This window comes from Cydia pomonella, chromosome 7, assembly GCF_033807575.1.
Source record: "Cydia pomonella isolate Wapato2018A chromosome 7, ilCydPomo1, whole genome shotgun sequence".
In the NCBI taxonomy this organism is placed as follows: Eukaryota; Metazoa; Arthropoda; class Insecta; order Lepidoptera; family Tortricidae; genus Cydia; species Cydia pomonella.
The window spans coordinates 12,136,635-12,154,011 of record NC_084709.1 but is presented as its reverse complement, the minus strand read 5'-3'; the positions used below and the strand labels follow the sequence as shown (position 1 = coordinate 12,154,011).

The 17,377-nt window shown below is 33.8% G+C and overlaps 1 protein-coding gene across 2 annotated transcripts in view; it reads right to left on the bottom strand.

Moving 5' to 3' along the window:
- Positions 1 to 14,057, bottom strand: part of LOC133519824 (facilitated trehalose transporter Tret1-like) — a 32,369-nt gene extending 18,312 nt beyond the window's left edge. Inside the window, exons 1-2 of one of the 2 annotated variants that reach the window (XM_061853938.1) lie at positions 8,477 to 8,719; positions 1,595 to 1,636 (exon numbers count right to left, since the gene is read on the bottom strand). In XM_061853938.1, coding sequence (XP_061709922.1) covers positions 1,595 to 1,636; positions 8,477 to 8,478 — 44 coding nt within the window. In that variant the 5' untranslated portion in view covers positions 8,479 to 8,719. Of the gene's footprint in view, positions 1 to 1,594; positions 1,637 to 8,476; positions 8,720 to 13,790 lie in introns of those variants that run through there. The other variant, XM_061853939.1, reaches the window with a different exon arrangement.
- Between the last annotated feature and the right edge of the window lie 3,320 nt (positions 14,058 to 17,377).

The window sequence follows — 17,377 nt, the reverse complement described above, 5'->3', positions numbered from 1 at the left end:
GGTATAAGTAGATAGAGATTATTAGGGTTCCGTATCCAAAGGGTAAAACGGGACCCTATTACTAAGATCCCGCTGTCCATCCGTCCGTCCGTCCGCTTGTCACCAGGCTGTATTTCATGAACCGTGATAGCTAGACTTAGATTGTAAACTAACGGGTGCACAAATCTTACGTCGTCATATATATCTCTGCATTTAAAACTTGTTAATGTCAGATGCCTAAGCACCTGCATGATCAAATTGACCACTTCCATATGAAGGACATGAAATTCCGAAGCTGTCATTATTTCCAATTACCGTAACTCGCCCATTAGGAATACTAAAACAGAACCAATCCGGTTACGTCTAGTTTTAGAATCCTGATCATGTGGGTAATTTCTGTAATCAGACATTTAAGTGTTTTGAACTCAGTGATTTACGTAAAACCAAAATTTCTCTTAGTACTGATTTCAACAGGTATTTAAATAAATAAATATTACAGGACATTATTACACAAATTGACTAAGTCCCACAGTAAGCTCAATAAGGCTTGTGTTGAGGGTACTTAGACAACGATATATATAATATATAAATATTTATAAATACTTAAATACATAGAAAACACCCATGACTCAGGAACAAATATCCATGCTCATCACACGAATAAATGCCCTTACCAGGATTTGAACCCGGGACCATCGGCTTCATAGGCAGGGTCACTACCCACGAGGCCAGACCGGTCGTCGAAGTATTTATATCTTATTATAAATGCAAAAGTAACTCTGTCTCTCTGTTACCTCTTCACGCTTAAACCGCTGAACCAATTTAGATGCAATTTGTTTGAGGTCCGGGGAAGGACATAGGATAGTTTTTATTAATAATCTCCATTCTACGTAGACGAAGTCGCAGAAACTAATATATGGAAAGTACTGGTAAAAATAAAATTTTCGTATCTATCGTATGATGCGGCCACATTTTATAGTGAAGCTTTCCCTGGGGGCTGCTATAGCAACTTTATCCTAAATATAGGCGAAAGCAATTCTTTTGAAAGCGACTATCAATATGACAATTATTCCAGTGGAGAAACTAAACATTATAATCCTAGAAATAATATGAGTCGAGTTTCCTCGCGGAGTTTTCTTTTACCGAAAAGCTACTTGTAAATACCAAATAAATAATAATAAGACGACCAGTTTGGCCTAGTGGATAGTGACCCTGCCTACGAAGCCGATGGTTCCGGGTTCAAATCCTGGTAAGGGCATTTATTCGTGTGATGGGCATGGATATTTGTTCCTGAGTCATGGGGGTTTTCGATGTATTTAAGTATTTATAAATATTTATATATTATGTATATCGTTGCCTAAGTACCCTCAACAACAAGCCTTATTGAGCTTACTGTGGGACTTACTCAATTTGTGTAATAATGTTCTATAATATTTATTTTATTTATTTATTTAAATTGGTGGAGATCTTTGTCCAGTGGTGCACGTGTTCTAGCTGATGATGATGATTCGTCACGGTAAGAAAGTTAGTAAACTTCTTATTTCTTCCATCCCAACACCGACATAAAACTATAACACAGACCCAAAACGAAATATAAGTAGGTATAAGCACTTACTCCAAGGAACCATAAGAAGGCAGTGACGATTTCTGGCTCCACCTGGCAGTTAGTCAAGAAGATGGAATTAAGAAAAAGTGGAAATGGAAAACCTTACGTTCAAGCGAGAAAAGTAGAATATTATTTTACAATACATTCATCCATACGTTCGTATGTACTTATATTAAAAAGTCATTAAATATACATGGATTTTTTTCTGTTATATATTAAACCATTGTATAAATATACCGTGGGCCCATATAAACCGACTGATTTTAAAGGTGTATTCTTGACCGCATTTACAAGTTACAGACTAAAATTGCGAACAAAGTTTTTTGAAAGCGGTCTTGTTTAAGAGATAATGAAAATTCTTGTGAAAATTGGTTTCTGTAATAATTCAGTGAAAAACGATGCGCTGCGGCCACTATGCGACTTGGTTTAGACATATCTACTGTCAGACATTAAAGTTTTAAAGGAAACTCGCAAAAGTTTTCTTTAAATAAAATAAAAACTTTACTTATTCGTTGCAATGTTTTTATTTCGCCAAGATGTAAAAAAATATAACACACACGCAAAAAAAAATTGCCATCATCGTCAAGAATGCGTGGTCAAAATCTGTCGCTTTATATCGGCCCACAGTGTATGATGAAAGGGACAATAATCCTTTATAAACGCTCCATAAATTTATCATGACATTTATTATTTCATAACACGTGATCATAATATTCGTAATAGTTGCTGAGAAACTGATATCGTGATATCGTTACATTGACTTTCAGCGCACGTGTATGTTTATTGTTTTTACCTGACTGCCCAAGAAAGGGGAGTCATGTATGTGTGCGACTTATTTCTTTATATTCAACTTACAGTTTGTCTGTGGAGTCCAAAGTCTTATGTTAAATCATTTAACTTTATTTTTAATATACTTAAACACTAACCCCCTTATTCATAAACGTGTACTAAAGTTACGATGCCGCTAATAATCGTTAGTCCCTTTCCATCATACCAATACGTCGGAAAGGGACAAACGATGATTAGCGGCATCGTAACTTTAGTACACGTTTATGAATAAGGGGGAGAGCAACATAAAATTTATTTAATTAAATAGTTTCTGTGCATTAGTTTACCATCGCCTACGGCTATCGCAATAAAAATACATCTTATGCAATAAAGTAATAAAAAAGCAGCCAAGTGCGAGTCGGACTCGCCCATGAAGGGTTCCGTACCATTTATGACGTATAAAAAAAAACTACTTACTAGATCTGGTTCAAACCAATTTTCGTTGGAAGTTTGCATGGTAATGTATATCATATATTTTTTTTAGATTTTTCATTCTGTTATTTTAGAAGTTACAGGGGGGGGGACACACATTTTTTCACTTTGGAAGTGTCTCTCGCGCAAACTATTCAGTTTAGAAAAAAATGATATTAGAAACCTAAATATCATTTTTGAAGACCTATCCCTAGATACCCCACACGTATGGGTTTGATGAAAAAAAAAATTTTTTTTAATTTTTATGACGTATTAAAAAAAAAATACTTACTAGATCTCGTTCGAACCAATTTTCGGTGGAATTTTGCATGGCAATGTATATCATATATTTTTTTTAGATTTTTCATTCTGTTATTTTAGAAGTTACGGGGGGGGGGGGGGGGACACACTTTTTACCACTTTGGAAGTGTCTCTCGCGCAAACTATTCATTTTAGAAAAAAATGATATTAGAAACCTCAATATCATTTTTAAAGACCTATCCATAGATACCCCACACGTATGGGGTTGATGAAAAAAGATTTTTTGAGTTTCAGTTCTAAGTATGGGGAACCCCCAAAATTTATTGTTTTTTTTCTATTTTTGTGTAAACATCATAACGCGGTTCATAGAATACATCTACTTACCAAGTTTGAAACAGTATAGCTTTTATAGTTTCGGAAAAAAGTGGCTGTGACAGAATCGGACAGACAGACGGACATGACGAATCTATAAGGGTTCCGTTTTTTGCCATTTGGCTACGGAACCCTAAAAACCCATTGTTGTAATTAATGAGTTACAACAATCGCTTATATTAAATACATGATTTCACGAATATGTAAATTTCACGAGGCATGTGACTCTTGAATCACAATCATGCTCAGGTGAACGATCTAGGAGACTTCTTTACGTGTAGTTGCCATTCTATTTCCTATTTGTTTTTATTAACTGTAATACCGCAAAGGTATTGAAACCCCAAAATGATTAAAACGCTAAGTAAAAAGATTCGAGGTTGGATTCATTTACAAAAATATACTCAGTAAATCACCTACTAAAATAAGTTTGTACCGATATTTATTAGACAGTTTTTTTGCCACACACATTTTTTACGTGTGACGTAGACTTACGAAGATTTATTTCATTTCAAGGCTACTGCCATCATCTACGAGTAAATAGTATATTTAATGCTAGTTGCTAAGTTGTTTTAACTATGTACACTATCTGCTTTAGATAAACCGGTAAAAAGGTTATCAGCGGAGATTAAAATATTATAATCAGCGAAATGCATTTTCTATTTTCTTATTAACCTCTTAACCTGCTTATTATTATTACCTAGGTTATGTCATTACAGATATTTACAAATCGTTTACAGTACATTACAGCAATAAGATAAAGAAATATATTTTACACGTGTTCTTTGATCGCCCATTGATATTCCAACAGCCAATATGGATGTTCAACCCAGTTCAACCATAAAATATCTTATTGCCATAAAATATTTCAATTTCAATTTCAATTTATTTATTTGCAACCAAGTACAAAACACATACAACTTAATGCTAGGTGTACAGTACGTGGACCCTGATAGGGCGCAGCAAAACCTTATAGACTACATGAAACTAATTTTAATCTTATGGTATATAATGGCTATTAAAATATAATTACAATTCGAACTATTCCATAATTTAATAAACATTCCATAATAGTATTTCATAAAAAAATAATTGATTGACAAAGAAAATACAAATAAAAATAAAATAAAAACGCTATTATAGTCATAGTTACACTGCATTGGAAAAAAAAAAAATAATCATAGCATCAATAAAATTAAATAAATAACAAAATTAATGAAAAATAACAAAAAAAATATTAATAATAATTTAAAAAAAAATCAGAATAATAAACTTTGGAATGAGAGGCGGACATATTTGAAAACGAGATCATTAAAATCAAAAAGTAATGGGTAAATTTAGGTATTCATTTACACTATAAAAGGACTTTTCTATTAAATATGATTTTAATCTTTTAATAAACTTGTTAGTGTTGTGCTCATTTTTTATATCAGTAGGTAATTTGTTAAAGATCTGTATTGACATTGAATAAGGCCCATTTCTATGCATCATTAATTTTGATGATGTTTGACGCAAATTATTTTTGTAGCGCGATTCATATCGAAGAGGCCCATCTCCAAGAGTTGTGTAGAGTTCGGGATATTTTTTTACGAACTTACACGATTCCAGTAAGTAAATACCCGCTAAAGTTAAGATTCTGAGACTTTGAAAGTGGAGCTTACAACTGCCGTTTTGCTTAATGTTTTTAATTATTCGGACGCATTTCTTTTGCAAAATAAATATTTCTTGTACGTTGGGACTGTTCCCCCACAACATCACTCCATATGAAAGCCATGCATGAGCATAGGAATAGTATGCTGTCATTGCTGTCTGGATATTGGTTGCCTTTTTAAGCTCTCGTAGGGCGTATACAAATTGGCTCAACTTGGTTTTTATTTTTTGTATGTGATCTTTCCAGTCTATATTGGTATCTATATTTATTCCGAGTAAGGAGAACGTGGGAACGCAATCTATATGAGTATTATTGAAAGAAAAATTTATATTTAATTCTAATTTCTGGCGGGGTCTGAACTGCATAATCTTAGTTTTAGTAAAGTTTATTTCTAGGTTGTGGTCGTTCATCCAACATGCAGCGTCTGACATAATGTTATTAAGCTTTTCGCAAAGGCTTTTTTCATTAGTGCACGAGAATAATAGCGAACAGTCATCAGCAAACATGACACATGGTTCATTGAATATTTTAGGAAGGTCGTTAATATAAATAATAAAAAGGGCGCATCCAATTACACTCCCTTGAGGGATAGAATCAGTTACAGGCTGGACCTCTGATATCAAAGTCAGCTAACTAATTTTTTATATCCCTTTAATTTAAACCGAACACTGTTGCTCTAGCAGCTTAACTTTTTGATGGACCATAGTTTGAACACTGAATCATGGACCTAGGATACAAAAATTTTACCTGTATGGTTTGAACTGCTATACCTAAAGGATTCAATGAATAAACCTTTATATAACCTATATATATATATATATATTTTTAATATTATAGGACATTATTACACAAATTGACCAAGTCCCACAGTAAGCTCAAGAGGGCTTGTGTTGAGGGTACTTAGACAACGATATATATAATATATAAATATTCATAAATACTTAAATACATAGAAAACACCCATGACTCAGGAACAAATATCCATGCTTATCACACGAATAAATGCCCTTACCAGGATTTGAACCCGGGACTATCGGCTTCGTACGCAGGGTCACTACCCACTAGGCCAAACTGGTCGTCTAAATATACTTTATATAAACCTTTATATATCTTATTTTTTTTACATATTTGAGGAAATCATAGATGTTTGACTACGTTCTGTTCGATCTCCTAAAATATACAATGTTGGCAGAGCACTCGAGGTAAGCTTTCAGCAGACTATACACATGATTGATTATCCTACAGATTTAATTACGCACATCGATGATAATACGATTAATATATAGTTAGCATTGGATTATTTACTATAATAATTATTTTATGTCATCGTCAATTAAAAACGAGAGTTAAAGTCTTCATATGTAATACCTATCTTATACCTTTAAACGAGCAATTCTTGTATATATATATATTTCTGTGATCTCGGAAATGGCTCTAACGATTTCGCTGAAATTTGGTATATGAGGGTCTTTGGGGGTATACAATCGATCTAGATTAGTCCTATGTTTGGGAAAACGCGTGTTTTCAAGTTTTCATGCGTTTTTCTTTCGACGCAGAATATGGTCGCTAATTTCGTGTTGCCGGCCACTGTCCGTAGTGTCCGTCTGGTCCAGCGGGTTAAGACGCGGACGGCTAGAAACGAGTGTTACGGGTTCGAATCTCGCCCGGTGATTAACTTTTGTTTTTTTTTATATGTTCAAGTTTTTTTTTTTTTTAAATTTTTATTGTTTTAAACAAGTTTAATTTAGTAAAAAAATGTAGTTAAGATTATCACCTATACACCACCATATTACAATAAATAGTTATAACCGAGCAAAGCTCGGTCGCCCGTACTATATTTTTAAATTCATAATTTGGATTAAAAATATATAGCACAATATACAGCATCGGATTAAGACCAACCTCAAAACGAAATCTCTAGAACAGTCATGAAATTTGGTATGTATATAAATTAAAGGCACCTTTTTAATGCCCACACCATTTGGGGATCTGGAGGAATAGCAGCCATCTTGGAAAATGTGTACCATCCAGGAGAAATTCGTGTTTTAATCTAAACCTACATTCTTTACGAAAATATAGTGTAAGACAACATTAAAACTTATTAAATTCCACACAAAAAAATCCTGAATATCTTTGCGGAAAAAATACATCTTGTTATAGAAAATACTTGCTTAAGTTTAACACTTATACACTTCCAGGGGACATTCTCTTAATAGCAAACTCGGAGGAATATGCATTCCACTTTTAACTATACATTTGTACGTGATCTAGGTACCCCAATATTAACATTTTAATCGACTGCCACTTAACCAGATAGTAGGGTTATGGGTTTAAGTACTGATGATTCAGTACACCCTGTAGTTTAGAATACTGGACGGATTTTAAAAATGATGGATCGGTAGATTCATCTTACCCTTCACAACCTGTTTACACTTGTTTTATTACAGAAAAACTAAACCAACCGCCTTGAGAGGACTCCGAATATTAAATCATATTTTTTCTTCTAGCGCCTAAACTATTTAGCGGATTTCAATAAAATAGACATCAGTAGATCCATAATTAGTAGGTACACGAATGCTAAGCAATACAAAGTTACTAAAATTAACGGAGGAAAACTTTTTAGAGCTAAATAATGTGATTGTAAAACCAGATTTTAGGTCTTAAATGGGGTTCAAACAATAGTGACAATAATCAAATTTCACACCTACAATTTCTGGGATCCCGGTTTGCGTGTCTTAAAATTTGAGCTTCGGGGAATGGGGGAATAAGACGGCATAGGAAAAAGTATTCGACTTATTTGTTTATTCTTTTTTTCGCTTTAGCTATAGATTTACTATGAATATTATGTAAGGCGAAGTGAAAGCTTATTAAATTTCCCACAATAAATGTATATAACACTATGTCCCTAAAATGAAGCCATCTCATAGAAATATGGCTCAGAAGTCAAAAAGTTGTGCCTGACGTTTTATTCAAATAAAACTCAAATGTTAATAGTATTTAAAAATCGAATTATATCTATCTATCCTTTGTTGTAATAGCACCTTGTTTAAACCTGCGTAGGTACATATTTCTATTTAAGGATATTAAAAAAAATGCAAATTTTAAATACAAAGCATATAATAGTACCTACACCAATAACAAAATTGAGGTTAGGTTATCAATTGATAAGTAACAAGAAGCATTTCGCCGAAAATAACCGTACAAATACACCGAAAGGTTTCTTAAAGCATACAATTTTAGTGAAGTTCTTAAATATAAACTTAAAGCACTAGATATTTTTTTTAACACATTAACTTTTCTTAATGGGCATGTCAGGTAACAAACAATAAATAGGTAATCAACATAAAAATAATTGTTAAATAACGACTTACATAATATCCAAAAAGGAATAATGCTGTCTTATTATTATTTTCACTATTTAGTCTATAAATAACTCCTATAATTTCAACATGAGTACTAATATAAACCGATAAACACTACTACAGCCCGTGAGTTTGACGTGTGATTGCATTCCCGTCACAAGTGTTATCTTTGTGATAAAAATACGAACTCCAACCAGTCTACCGTCGCAGTTCGCAAACCTTATTGCCGAGAAATAAGACACACCGATATGGTTAAAGTAAAGTTCTAAGCCCACGCTACTATCTAAAAGTAAATTCAGTTCGATGAAATTTTAAATCATGTTCAATTGGAACAGAGTTGCATTCGTTCTGTTTCGTAATTTTGAAATTAAAACCAATTTTGTTTGGCTGGGCCTTAGGAGGTTTAAAGTGGTTGCTGTTAGTACAGCTACACTCCCACGAGGAGTAGGTATTCGTGAGGCGTGATAGATAAAAAAGCAAATAATGTGTTGTTATGAATTAGATTAGAGTTATGACTGGTTGAATGAGTCAAGATAGAACAAACAATTACTTAAGTTATTTTCTTTATTAATTTTAAGTATACAAACATATAGAACAACAAGGGCGCACGGATAGTATCTCAATTGACATAATAATTAATAGAGTCAGACCAAGATAAGTTGGCAGCGATTTTGGCAGCCCAGACAGTGCAAGTGTTATTTTAAACGTCAAACTTCTATGACATTATCACGTTTACTTAACACTTGCAATGTACAGGTTGATCTATCAAATCGCTGCAGACTTATCTTGGTCTGACTTTACTAACGCGTACAATTCAAGATTTCAGTCCAAGATTCTCAAGGGGTGCATTTCTCGAACGGTACTAGACTAATATTGAGTATTAGTCCACGATCTATCAAGTCGTATGTGTTACCATGGCAACACACTTATAACATTAGACTACCGTTCGAGGAATGGGCCTCAGATATTTTTGAGAGGATTTTAAAACACACCCTTAACACTATGGTCCCATTTTCTACAAGTAGATATTTGCCATGATTTAATACGTAAGGCATTAGAGCGAATGCAATAAAAATCTAATATCTGAAGCAAATAATGCTAGGTATTTATATAAGTTCATATCTTAGAAACCGTCAGGGTACCTATAGGAGTTATGTTATAGGTAATGATAATAACACTGCAATTCCTGTCATCGTTAAAGTTCGTGATGAATACGTCATTGAGATACTTATCGACGATTTATACATTATCACATTAAGCTCACCAATAGGCTAGATGAAAATATTTTATTAATGGGTATCAAAACGCTCCTAACAAAACGATAAGTGAATGTGAGCTCACAGTCAGTGAGAGCCCATCTTGGAATACAAGAAAATTTCGATTTTGTCGGTGAAATATTGCGTTTATGTATATTAGTTACGCTCCTTTCCTTTTTGGAAGTTAAAAAATAAATAAATGTTAAAACTTTCATGTCCTGTATTTTTATCATTTTCATATATTATTTTAATATCCACATTATTGCGATAAATTGCTCATTTGCTATTTCTTTATTAGATTTTGTTGTAAAATTCAACATGTGTCATCATCCCTATTGTTATGCTCCTAGGTACGTCAACTGTTTTTTTTTTAAGTTCAAGATGTGGCTAAGGCTTTACCTAGTTCCCAGAAAATTACGTAACTCATACAATATTAAACCAGCCAAGCACGTGTTTTACAATCCATAATAATATTTACTTACTGAAATCATGTGACCTGCCTGAGATTTAAACAGCTGCAGAATAAATGTGTGAACTTACCAACTTATTGTAAAATAAATGTTACCTATATATATTATGTTTCTGTTAAATGACGTATTCACTTCGCTCGAGTTCAATAGCTGAAAGTGGAATTTCATTAGAATTCCGGATAGGCAATTTGACCTCACGGTATAAATGATGAATCAGGGTGTGGGCGTAGCATTTATGATACTTCATATCGGCCCGGATATTACTGTAAAGATTAGGGCTGTTTTTTTACCAACTGTCACCACGGGAAGCCCCCTGTCAGTACCTCTTAATGCAATACCGAATGGGCCCCACGGAAGACCAGCGCTGGCTTCAATTGTTGGGTCCATTTCGTGATGCGGACTTAATGTTCTGTTCTTATGTTTTTGTTGCCTGTAGGTAACTGTAAAATGTTCCTAGATATTTGTGACTGTCTTCTATCTTTATCAATAATCCTTCGTAGGCATGGTTAAGGTATTAGGTGAAAACTGACTGATTTATGGTTAGTTATGAGTGTTATGACAGTGCCACGTTACTCGTAGATCTAAAACTTTTTATGTATTTAACACATTCACTGCCAGACAAAAAACGGCGCACTACCCCAGAAACCGGTGGTCTATAGCTGTGTACAAAACAACCCGCCCAGCGGGTTGTTCGGCATCTGAACAAAGTCCACGAGCGCCCACCAGGTGGGTTCCTGGCATTAACTTACTTCGATTTTCATTCATCATTTCCTTGTATCCGATCCGATTTACAGGAAATATACAATAGCAAGTAATTTTTTGAGTCTGACTTATGAAATTACTTAATATTAATTTCCTATTAGAGATAGGTAATAGGTACTTATCATGTACTTGTCATGTCTAGGCTTAGGACTTTTGGTAGCATACCGTGGTTCTAGAATCTATAGAGTCGCAAAATATATTTTTTAAGTATAGCGACGAAATGGACACATTTCGTCGCTATACTTACTCAAACTCGTATCTGATATACCTGTACAATATATAGATACGAGGTTGAGTAAGTACTGCGACGATTTGACATACGGCCATTCGCGAAGTCTATTACTAAATTAAGTACTTACAAATTAGAAATAGGGGTAATCGAAACACCCGTGCAGGGGTTCGTTACTTGGGCAAAAATCGTTTACAAATATTAGTTTGCCAATTATAACTTCAGTCGTATACTATCATTTGATTTAACTGTTCCGCTAAATAGTTAAGTATTCACGAGTAAAAAGTTCGTAAGTTTTCGTATTTATTTTACATTTTACCTTTACAAACACAGATTATAATTATCAAATTAAAAACAATCTTGTTTGAGTGAAATGCACTCCTCGGCGACGCATAGAGACACGCGACAGACGCGTGCAGGACCGATATAATTATCCCGAGAATTGGCAGCTGCAGGTACCACTGGGACTTTGAACTCGAGCATTATGCGAAAGTCGGGACTTTTTTGCTAGGAATAGGTAAGCGAAGCGTGACCATCTGAAAAAATCCGAGATGAATTTCACGTATCTACTTCATTATAAACAGTAGTTGGAATTGTTTGTCGATATGACGAATTAATCGACTAGATCCTCTATTTTATAAAGTTTTTGCAGATTAGATACTTACGTGTTATTTTTTTCTACATTCATCTATCAAAGAGAATTTGAAATAGAGGTGGATTTTCAAAGAAAACTGTGTAGCCATAGTAAATTTACTGCCATCTTTCGACACATGTATGTAGGTATGTACGAAAATATTTGTGAAAGGAAAATTATGCGAAAAGCTTTGTAAACAATAGTAAAAAATATGATGACTATTTACCTTCGTATTAACCAAACGAATAACAAGATATACTTACCTTCCTTTGACTGTAATATTTACACAATTATTTTGTATGTTTGGCACAATTAATACACATTTTCCTTTTGTTTTCAAACAATCCCCAGAAGGTTATTGACATCGTTCCGAGCTGAAGACGCAAAGGTTGAGCGTTGGCGCGCGGCCAGCCCCGCGACCTTACCCTTCGCACACGAGCACATGACTCGCCTATCGAGTAGATTTGTGGAAATGACTGAAAACTTACATTTCCTTCCCTGTGCTTTATTGACAAAGGACCTTTTAGTAAACAAGAGAAAGAAAAGAAAATAGTATGGATCGAATGCAACGACACCTTGCACTATAAAATTCTGAAAATTAGATTCAGATATTAGTGCTTACGAAAGAATTATACAATCATATGGAATAGTCAGTCGTGTAAAATTGACAAGTTAAGTAGATGGGCCACAATAAGACGCAGTTTTGGTGCCATATTAGTCACATCACGTCTCTTCCGTGCTCTTGCCTAATGTGCGACCAATTTTACTTAATCAATGGACAATTATGTGGTAATATAAAAATCTTTTGAATAGTCAATAATCTTTATCTATCGTCTTTTTTCGGTTAATTCCGTATTCATTTTGGGCTTCATGTAAATTCATAATAGACATACGAACGAGAGACAGCGTTTATACATACTCGTAGTTATCAAGTACCTCATTTTAATATTAACTGTAGTTTTGCATGCATATGCATTTCTGCTTAGGTTGATTGCGGGTGTTATACCTATGTAAGAGTAAGGTATCTCTAATTCTCGTTGCTCGTTAGATTTTCTTGCAACGGAATGTCAAATTACCGTGTTAAATGTTAGGTAGATAAAATTAATGTCAACTAAAAACCTATCATCTTGCATGTTACTCTTCTTAGATATTGAAAGCAATGTCTCGAAATTTGTAAAAATGATAAGACTAATAGTTTTAGAAGATCTAAGGGAGAACCTACGCTAAACACACTTTAGTTAACCAGATGACAATACGCGAATCGGAATAATTAAATTAGAACACGATGTCATCAACAGTTACAACATTGAAACTACTAATGAATAATGTAAACAGTCGACAGTACAGCGTTATTGATAGTATACTACTATATTTTGAACAAGAAGGATTGGATTTATTTTACTTATATTATGGTCATACAAGTAGGTATCTACACCAAACTTTTTTAAGAGAAGAGAGAACTGTAGGACTTGAATAGTCAATGTTAATAGAAATAATCACCCATTAAAATATACTTGGTGTTATATTTTAGGATTGGTACTGCGCAAGTACTACTCATAAATGGGAACTCGATTCTTCGGACAAGTACACGTAGTAACCAAATAAAATGCAAAATGTTTCTACGTCCAACATTAGCATAGGATATGTAATGATAATGAAGAGATAATGCATATAACAATAATAAAATTAGCGTAGGAAGACCTCCGTGCAGAGCCGGTGCCAAAATATTACTCATGACTTTTACATGCTTTTTTTTTTTTTCTTTTGCATGTGCATAATATCTATCGTAACAGGGTTGGTAGAGCTTAAAGTAATCCATACTTTAACAAAACTTTTCTTTGTGTATATAAATAAACACTTAATCGCGACCTTAATAATGTAAGTTTACTTTTGCAGATTATTGATGTCTAATTTAACCTTATCATTATTAATATTTTACTTTAGTATACAAATATTTTAAAAAATTACTCACGCCTCTTTAGCCATCTTATGACTGTAAGTTTCACTTTTAAAGCGGTAAAAATTAAAGCAGTATCACAGGTGTTTCTTATAGTAATATCACATTATTTAATGTCACTTATATGAACTTTATAACGTTATGTAGATACATGAGGCACAGCGCGGCTGTTCCGGCGGTAGAGCGCGGACTGCCGTGATAAGCGCTGTTTTCATGCATATATGGTTTTCGCAGATGTCGGGAAAATGCTCGTGCCAAAACTAAAATGTAATAATAGCAATTATAACATCACTTCAATTTCGACTATAAGAGAAGCTAATTAGGTGTAAAATACAAATACAGACGTTAACGCTCGCATTCTTTTTTAACTGAGCGATGTAGGTACTCGTAAATTACTCATTTGCAGGACGGGGGCCAATGCCAATCTTTCACTGGTATTCGGTGACAGTGATCTTAGTATGGACTGATTTTTGAAACAGAAATTTGTTGTAAACAATGAAGTTATTGTAATTGGGTCATTACTTATTTATTTAAGCTTTGTGAGCATTCAAGGTTATTTTTGGTTTTGACAATAATGTAAATAATCTAATTTTTAGGATTCCGTTCCTCAAAAATAAAAAAAACTGAACCCTTATAGGATCACTTTGTTGTCTATCCGTCCGTCTGCCTGTCAAGACCCTTTACATCTCGGGAACGCGTTGAAGTATCGAGTTGAAATTAAAACCATATTCTTCCTCAGGTCTACGGTCCCTTGAAGCTGGGAAAAAATCAAACTTCTAAGTTAACATAAATACGGCCGTTTATGCCGCAAAAAAACGTATGTTTTGACGTATTACGTTTATGTGATCTGACGTACTTTCCATTATATATTATGAATATTATAATTGGTTATTTAAAAAAAAATGTAAAAAGACCTTAAGTTTTTTTTATCTAGAATTGATATATTAATCTAGAATATAAATATCTAATCCCATCAAATACATTTTATGTAAAATATTGCCAAGACGAAACCATAAGGCTCGCACTGTCAAAAACTTATCAGATCTCTTGTAGAGCCATGCTTCTAACTCTACAAGCCCTAACTTCACAAACATACAACTTAGTCAAAATATATGGCTTGCAAATACATATACCTATACCAAATTTAAGTTACCTACCTACGACTTTAGGAAGTACCCTAAGGGTTTTGATGATCTTCAGTGAGTGAGTGAGTGAGAATTTGGTTTATCTGGTATAATCCAAACCCAAGTTATGAGGGTTCAAAAAACGACGACGACGGCTTTGTGCCTTCCTCGTCTTGGCGGGGGCGCGGTAGCAAATTTTTACGCCTATGTATTTATAACTGCCTGCCCTAAGAAACTAGCTTTATAATTGTCAGTGATAAATTACCTGTCTCCGAAACGCCCGCAAATATTTACGTAAGCGCTTGATCAAATTTTTATTGTAGAGTGGCAAGCAATGAAGATGGGAGATGTGGTATAAAATCTTCTATAAAAAGTGACCGCTCACATTGCTCGTGAGTGTAGTTGAACTATTCTGGTACAGGCACGTGAATCTCCACAATAACATCACACATCACACAATATGTTAAAGTAGGTGGAAATGTAGGCTTTACATTCAGTACAGTAAGGGCGTTGATGCTGGAATGTTCAGCGTGGTTTGTATAAAATAAATTAAATAGATAGAACTAGATAAGTGAAAAAACACGATATGTGTGTTGTATGATATAAAAGTGTAAATTATTATTCTAATTTTTGCGAGTTAGCAAATTGACAATATCTACGTAGTATTTTTTACACACACCTAGTTAATTTTAGTATACAAGGATGATTGAATTTTAGGACGCCATCAGGATATTATTGACAATAAACAATGAAAGGTTAACCTTAAAAAGTTAAGAACTTTGAGTTGTCATCATCCTTCAACGAAATTGGCGGATAAAACTCAATAAACTTATCATGAATATAAATGGTGTTTTGTAATCTTGTTGAGGTTAGGGAATATTTTTAGAACTTAAAAAAACCGACTGTCATACATTCTTGAAATGCGGTTTTGGCATTGGTGTAAAATATGTAGGAAATATGCCAAATCACACACCGTGTGTTGTGCAAAATGCACCTATCTACAGCTCCCACCGAGATGCTCAACATCTTTTCTAATCTAGTTGAAAAATAGTTAAAGTAGGTAGGTAGCTAGATTAATAGGTAGGTAGTTATTTAATTTCTTGTTTACATGGTCGAATGTTACATAAAATAAAAGCTGGATCTTCTTGAAATATATAATTCATGGGTATTGGTATTGCTAACCTGCAACTGTTACCAAACGTACTCGTAGGATGGCAGTAAAAATATTGCGTATCACTGAAAAATACCCTAACTTTGAAGGGTATTAGCTGAAGTACAGACTTGTCGGGAAACTAATTGCAGGTGATAAAATAATGTTCTAATAAAGTATTAGGTTCATACAAATAAACGATTGACCTATTTTATTAATGTGACACTGATTTTTACTCACTTTGGTAAAGTATAATTTTTTACAATCCAGCCGCGTATTTGCGTCTAACGTCAATCCCAGATAAACAAGTATTAAATTAAGACGCGATCTGAATTTTAAACTAATTATATTACGTTTTGATTAAAACAAACTTTCAATTCATAGCAAACTTTTTTTTATTAAAAGCTTTGTACCTATTACATTTTATCAGTCAAAACCTTTGTGACAGAACTTATGACCCAACAAAGTATATTCCTTGCGGTGCTGATGGTGAGAAAATATTTGTTTTATTTGACAGAAAAATTAGTTTACTTTTCGTGCATTAATAGTACATTATGATACAAGTGCGAAAAACGAGTCGCGATAAATTAAAACACTCCCGACACGAGTTGCGAATTACCTATTCGCACATGTATCGTACAACGTTTTACAGTACGTATGGCCCTTTAAATGTTCGACACAGTAACGTAATATGCTAATTTTGGCACTAGTGCGGTAAAGTAGCACCATATGTACTATAAACTCTAACACATGATAGTTCACATTTTCGAATTTTAGAATCATTCGCTTATTATAGGGCGTCAATATTATCACGAGAGGTAAACAACTTTGCTCCTTTATTAAACAAAACATATTATTTAGTACCTAATATTAACCTATGAATTAATTTTAAATATGGCTGAAATGATCTCGAATGTGATATTTTTACAGAAAAATCTTAAAAATGTATATATTCGTTGTCCTTTATTTACAAGAACTTACATTTTCTTTATTCGCGTGCAATTCAAATAAAGCCTAAATCCTTTTATCAAAGTTTATGGTTCCAGAGTACGTCTTCCACGCGTTGGTTTCATGCAGGCACACACGTGCTTGATAAACATCTGAAAGTCTTTATCGAGTAATCACATTATCCTGCCATTCCTCTAATAAAACACGGATAACGGTTGGCAAGTACTCTAAGAGGACGAGGCTAAGTCAAGGAAGAATATGATTTTATTCAAAGACCGAATGAATTTTCTCATCCAGTATAATAAATTAATTAATTTTGTATTAAGCAGACACGCCTGCAAACGATACCGTAATAAATGCCTTAGGGGCTAGCGACATCT